This window comes from Eleutherodactylus coqui, chromosome 6, assembly GCF_035609145.1.
Source record: "Eleutherodactylus coqui strain aEleCoq1 chromosome 6, aEleCoq1.hap1, whole genome shotgun sequence".
NCBI lineage: Eukaryota > Metazoa > Chordata > Amphibia > Anura > Eleutherodactylidae > Eleutherodactylus > Eleutherodactylus coqui.
Genome location: NC_089842.1, coordinates 217835018 through 217842179, shown reverse-complemented (window position 1 = coordinate 217842179; position 7162 = coordinate 217835018). Strand labels below are relative to the sequence as shown.

Genomic DNA, 7162 nt, shown 5'->3' with positions numbered 1-7162 from the left:
CGAAAACTGAGTCAAAATCCGCGCCATCGTTGAGCTTCCACTGCCCACTTTAGCAGACACTGCGCTCCCATTCACCTCTGAAGTCTTCGCGCTCTTCACCCGGCGCCCTCTAGTGAGCGCAGCGCCGCTGGTTTTCAATTCGAAATCCGCAATGATGGTGTAGGGTGTGGATTTTGCCACAGAATTTTCCGCTGTGTATAAATGTGCGCTTAATCATGTTTATAATTATGATAAAAAGCATTTAAAAAGTTCTAATGTGATAATATAACAAGAACTTCCTGAATGGCGCCATATTGACCAGGACTCGCCGCACACGACCACCTGATAAAATTCTTGTACTTAGTGTTTTTGATTTGAGCCCTTTGTTTTCCCAGTCCTGACATGAAGGTGAGACAACAAAACCTCAGCAGAATCCCACTGAAGTAAAGTGAGCCAACCCAGCGGGACAGAGACCTTTGGAAGGTGATGACATCGTCAGCCAATGAGAGAAGTGGAGGCGGGGCCAGATAGCGTCAGCTCTGTATATAAGCAAGCAGGTACTGATCGGGGCATCACCCCGACACGGAGGATTACCGACAGATCACTACAGGTACGTCCCCCTCCGCTCTGCAGCTCAAGCTTTCTTCACATCTGCGTTTGGGGTTTCCGCATTTGTGTTCTGTCATGGCGGCAGAAAAACGGAAACAAAGATTTGAGTTCAATTCCCAAATGATTTCAGTAGGTTTACGTGTTTTTACACGGAGCGATTATTGTTCGGATTCCCACTATCTGAGCGATTATCGTTCAATTTAAACGCATGTCTCGACTAAATGACGAACGGGAATTCGTTCACTTCTCATTCGTCGTTTAGTTTATGCATACAGAAAACTGAAGACTGATTGTTCCGTGGAAACAGGCAGACGGTCACTTGTGAACGATCGCCTGCTTACTGTGAATGAAGGCGGGCTGGAACGATCCTCGCCGACTCCGCCTCCACTCATTCAGCGACGCTCATTTCTGTGAAGGACTATCGCTGGGACGACCTGTTGGGCATCTGTTGCCTGACAGATCGTCTCATGTGAAAGCACCCTACGTCTCAGTTTGTCCCTTTTTAAATGTTTTTATTTTTCACGCAAGCAATAGCGTAGTCTGCTGCACTACACGGTGAGACAAAAGTCTGGACACACCCGTTTAGCTGGCGTAATACTGAGAAAATTGGCTTCCAATTTTGAAATCTACCATATTGAATACAGCTCTGGTGTTTGAAATGGGAAGCAGGTCACGTGATATGTCAATCTTGGCTACAATTTTCTCAGACACACACTTAAAGTGTCACTTTTGCCCCATCTTTACTCTTTTAGGAGTTAAGTGAGGGCAGAATTTCACAAAGTGCTTTACATGACGTGTTCTGCTGGATGCATGCGGTGAGATGTTTAATCCAGTCTTCGTGAAAGCGCTAAAGAACTGCCGGTGATACTTCTTCAAAGCGCTGAACCATATTGCATATTTATTCCACGTACACAGGGAACTTTAAATGGCCCAGAGATAAAAGTCCAAAGGTGTTAAATTCGGCAGCCTTGGACCTCTATGTGTATCTCCGTGGCCAGTTAAAGACTGGATGAAATATTTAACCATGTGCTTCTTGCGGAATGGTGGACACATTGATCATGTCATGCACTTGCTTAACCACCAAACAGGTAAAGATAGGGCAAAACTGACAGTTTCGATCAAATCTAGCCAAGACTGATACATCACATGACCCCTTGTCATTTGAAACGCGTGAGCTGAGTTCAAAATGGCCGCCAAAGACATTTCCTTCACCAAAAAAAATGCAGCCTCTTTCCCAATTAATCAATTTCAAATGGCTCTTCTTCTGGGAGATTTTTAGGTTTTGGGATTTTTATTATTTTTTCTTCAGTTTTGCAGTATCTTCTACCCTCAGCAGAGAGCAGGTGAAGCTTACTAATCATGGCTGTACTAGATTAGACTTGACAAGACAGGGGGCAAAATATAAAAAAATCCTGACCCTTAAATATGAATGTTATATCTGGTGGTGACACTAATATTGTATGTGGTGTTCCAGGAAATCCGATTCCTAAGCGCAGACATGAAGGTCCTGGCTCTGACCGTGCTCATCCTCGCCATCGGCAGCCTGGAAGGTAAGATAGTCCGGAACTGACGTAATATTTGAAGAAAAAGTATGGCCTCTACCCAGCATCCTCTGCCCCGCTGTACATACTCATTTTTGACCGATTGTAAACCTCCCAAGATTTGAACCATGAAAAGAGGAACAATTCATTCAATGTGCTACACAATTGTTTTTATGAAGGCTATGCTCGCTATTTGTGTCCCATCACAGTAATAGTGTTCCTAAGCAAAGCCCTTATAGTAATAGTGCCCCGTAGTGGCCCCCTCATAGTATTCAGGCTCCTTAGCACTCCATTTCCACAGTAATAGTACCCCTTAGTGACCCCCTCATAGTAATAGTGCCCCTTTGTGATACCCTCATAGTATTCAGGTTCCTTAGCACCCCAACAGTAATAGTGCCCCTAAGTGACCTCCTTACAGTAAAAGAGCCTCTCAGCAGGGGCATAGCTAGAGGCTCATGGGCCCGGGTGCAAAAGTTTAGCTTGGGGGCCCCCTTCCAGACCCCTCCAACCTCCACTCCTTTTTACGGCTACTCCTTGTACATCACTTTTAGCTACATTACTGTTTTTTTAAATGACCTATCAATGGATCATTAGTAGAGATGAGCGAGCACCCAAATGCTTGGGTCCTCGTCATTCGAGTCGAGCTTTTCGTAATATTCGAAAGCTCTACTCGAGTAACGAACCCCATGCCCTCTCCCTCCCAGCCAGCCAAAAAAATTCCCATTGACGTGCGCAGTGTTGCAGCAGGGAGGGGCCAAAACTGACACGTCACAGGGGAAAAAAACTGGGGCGGGGTCGAACACGGCGTGATGCTTGCTCGAGTAGCGAGCACCATCAAGTATGCTAATACTCGAACGTGCATCAAGCTCGGAAGAGTACGTTCGCTCAACTCTAATCATTAGTAATCTGGTTCTGCACTGAGATCATCAGAGGGGAGGAGTCTGAGCGGAGGTCCCGGCGGAAGCACCGGTGTGCAGAAGAAGCTGCCGGCCTGCGCAGAGACCTTAGTGAAAGTAATGCGGTCAGTGTGTGGAAAGGAAGCCCCCTGGGGCTCAGGGGCCGGGTCACAATCGCGACCCCAGCAACCCCTATATGTACGCCTATGCCTCTCAGTAACCCCTTCACAGTGATAGTGTCCCTTATGCTGCTTTCACACCCGCGTTAGGGCTTAGTTTTGTTTTTTCCTCATTGACTGCAATGGGGTTTAAAAAAAACCGAAAAGCCTTCCGTTTCCTTCTGTTCTGTTAGGTTCCTGGTTTTTTGGATAGAGAAATAATGCTGCAGACTGCGCTATTCTCCCATCCAAAGTAGCGAAAAACCTGACAGAATGGAAGCCAATGGAAGCTTTTTCGTTTCTTAGGCTGATTTTTATTTTCCTCTCTGCCCAGCCGTGCCTGTGAGACATGTCTCCTGCTTAATGGGACAGCACCCAAAACCGCAGGACTGCCCTACCGAATCACCTATGTGGGTGATAATGTCAGATCATATGCTGCCAGCCTGTCTGTCACCTATGTAATATCTGTCATCATGGCTGCCTCCAAACAGAAAAATCCCCCTGAATTCTGAGCAATAACCCCTTCACTCCCAGGAAGTCCGCACCATCCGCAGCGGAAGCCGACTGTGATTGACAGCCATCCTTCTGCTGCAATAGTGAGAATATGATTCCCACTGTTAACACCTTTCATGCCTCAATCAGTGTTGATCACAGCATGTGAGGGATTCACATAGCGAGAGCGCTGCCTCTGCGACATCATCAGCCCGCTGCTATGTAATTGTGGAGGGACAATGGAAAGCCATGGCAACTGGATGCCAGACAATGGCATCAGGGTCTGCCATGGCCTATGATTGCTATTACTAGCGATAAAACAAGGGACTTGAACCTGCGATCATAGGTTCAAGTCCCTATAATTTTTTTTATTGTAAACAAAATATGTAAAAAATAGTAATAAAAAAAACCTTTTTTGCACTTTCTCGTGTTGGTTCAAACAAAAAAAACGTTTGGTATTGTCGCATCCATACCGACCTGCACAATACATTGAACATACTTTAGCCCACACAGCAAACACTATACAAAGCTAAAAAACGGAGGCAAAACAGGTCGTAAAAGTGATCAAAATAGCCATATATACCACAAAATAGTACCGCTAAAAACTGCAACCCGTCACTCAATAAACAGGCCCTCACAGAGCTCCGTCCATGGGAGAATAAAAAATGTATAAGACTTTAAATGCAGCGATGCAAAAAAAAAAAATCTAAATAATAACAGTTTTTTATTGTGCAAAAGTGGAAAATCAAATTTTTGTAATCGTATCAACAGCAGAAAAAAAAAAATATAATATCATTTGTGCTGCATGATTAACGCTGTAAAAAAAAACAAAAAACACATTGGCAGACTTGATGTTTTCGCTCCCGACCCTCCAAGAAAAAATTAATAAACATTCTACAATACAATATAAGTACCAAAAAAAGGAGGCAATGATAACTACAGCTCGCCACGCAAGAATACAAGCCCTCAGCGGAAAAATACAAAAGTTATGGCTTTTGAAATGGGTAGATGAAACGCCCCCCCACCCACCCACCCACCCTATACGAATTGTTCGTATATAGGTTCAATATAGGCCATGTCACTAAGGGGTTAAATATGAAAATCTACTAATATTGGCGCTGTTATTTTGTCCTAGCATTTGTAGTATTAAATTACACGTCGCCATCTACTGGCACAAGTCAGAACTACAGATGCTGTAATGCTTTCGGCTCTGTTCTCCGCAGCTGGCGTAGTGAAGAGAGAAGTGGCAGCAGACATGAAGCAGGTGACAGAACTCTTCACCACCTTCTTTGAGAACCTGAAAACGGGCACACAGGACCTAATCACGAAGATCCAGAACGGAGAACTGCAGTCTCAGGCCGAGTATGGAGAAATACTTCTGTAGCCCCCACTTAGGAGGGGATTCATTGGGGACCATGCTGCGGTGATGATGATGATGTCATGTTCTCTTTCTCCAGGCAATTCTTTGAACAAACCAAAACGCAGACCGAGCCTTTAAAGACGGAAATGGAGAAGTTCTTCGCCAAGTTCGCTGAAGTTGGAAAAAATCTGGCTAAGTGATTGGCTGTGCCCTCGCTGCCCGCATCAGTAGTTGTGCCCTTTATCCCCACATCAGATCTTTTGATACCGTTTGACTGTGTCTATTATGATGTAATAAAGTTCTTGTTTGTTCCCATACTTGATGGAGGTTCTTATGTATAGGAGGAAGTACCACATTTGGGGCACACGCCCAAGCAGAATGGATGTATCTTAAATGGGTTGTCCAGTCGTAAACTATTGATGGCTTATCCTCATGATAGACTATCTCTAGTAGATTGGTCGGGGTTTGTCGTCCAGGATTTGCTTGGTCGTTGCATTCGTGTGCCGAGCTGATTTCTGCAGGAAGCACGGGGCTCTGTTCCCAATGTAGTGGTCGGGCTTGGTACTGCAGGCCAAGTTCTTATTCATTTCTATACCTCCCCCTTTCCTGCTCCAAACACCATTCGGCCAGTCTCTCGTTTTTTTTCTATTTTCAGGAACCATGATCAGGTGCTCTCTGAGGACATGACCGTTGGTACAAACACTGATGCGGCGGATATAGTATATCTTTACTTTAGTAAAGCAAATTACAAAGCATCTCATACCATCCTTATTGAAAAATGACCAAATATGGGATTAACAAGGCAACTCTTAGGGCTAATGCCCACAGACAGATATCTGCCGCGTTTCACACGGCAGAAATCCGCAGCGTTGTCCCACAGCTATTAGGTTCTACTGAATCTAATAGCTCAATGTTCACGCTGCGGAATTCCGCAGTGTGAAAGAAATTGCGGAGTGTTCTAATTGCCACGGAAAAACGGTTGGCCAGCTTCCATTGTAGTCAATGGAAGCCGTCCGTCACGCGATAGTTCAACTGTTAGAACAGAGGAAGTATTGTGTGATGTCATCGCCCACTGACGGCCGCGTCACTCGCTGTACTGCGCATACGCACTGGCTCGCCAGACGGGTCTCGCGCGTCGGATCCGGAAAGGTGAGTATAGGGTCTTTGGGAGGCGCTGTGTCAGACTCCGCTGCGATATTCCACTGGCAGAGTCCGCCACGGCCGTGGGCATGAGGCCTTAGGTGGATTCACAACTGGCTAAGTGATCGTACTCAAAGAGTGGTCATAAATGGCTGTATATCCAAGTGGAAGAAAGTATTAAGTGGGGTACCACAAGGCTCTGCCCTAGGCCCAGTGTTGGTCAACATTTTTATAAATGATCTGGAGGAGGGAGTTGATGGGAAACTGATCAAATTTGGTGATGACACAAAGCTAGGAGGGATAGCTAACACTAGGGAAGAGAGGGAGAGTATTCAAAAAGATCTAGAAAAGCTTGCACAGTGGGCAGCGACTAACAGAATGGTATTTAACAAGGAGAAATGCAAAGTCCTACATCTGGGCAAGAAAAATGAAAAAAGCACATACAGAATGGGAGGAATTGGGCTAAGCAGCAGCACATGTGAAAAAGACTTGGGGTATACTAATAGATCATAGACTGAACTTGAGTCAACAATGTGATGCAGCAGCCAAAAAGCAAACACAATTCTGGAATGTATTAACCCTTTCCAATCCACTGTCTGACCTGTGAAGACATTATGATTTAAGGCTGTACAGCTCCGATGTTGGAAGATGTCCGTCGGGGTTCTCTTACTGTATATTGCCAGCCTCTCTGCTGTCGGGGCCTATCCAACGTGTCACCTCATGCAGTACTGGCTTTAGCCAGCAGATAGCACCGTTGTATAATGGCAGTAAAAAAGCGTAAGCCCCCTAGGAAAACCAGGATACAAATTGGATTACAAAGGGTTAAGAGAAGCATAGAGTCTAGATCACGTGAGGTAATTATCCCCCTCTACTCTTCCTTAGGGCTCTTTCCCACGAGCGTATATCGGCTGGCCGGCTGATATACGCTGTGATCTGATGCATTGGATATCAATGTATCAGATCACATCGCCGTATTCCTGAGACGTA

At 45.3% G+C, this 7162-nt stretch overlaps 1 protein-coding gene across 1 annotated transcript; it reads left to right on the top strand.

The window, feature by feature from the left end:
- The first annotated feature begins 466 nt into the window (after positions 1–466).
- On the top strand, positions 467–5352 carry APOA2 (apolipoprotein A2). The gene is made up of 4 exons (XM_066605886.1): positions 467–589; positions 2063–2138; positions 4899–5037; positions 5133–5352. The coding sequence occupies exons 1-4, from the start codon at positions 482–484 to the stop codon at positions 5233–5235; spliced, it is 426 nt and encodes a 141-aa protein (XP_066461983.1). The 5' UTR covers positions 467–481; the 3' UTR covers positions 5236–5352.
- The last annotated feature ends 1810 nt before the right edge of the window (positions 5353–7162 follow it).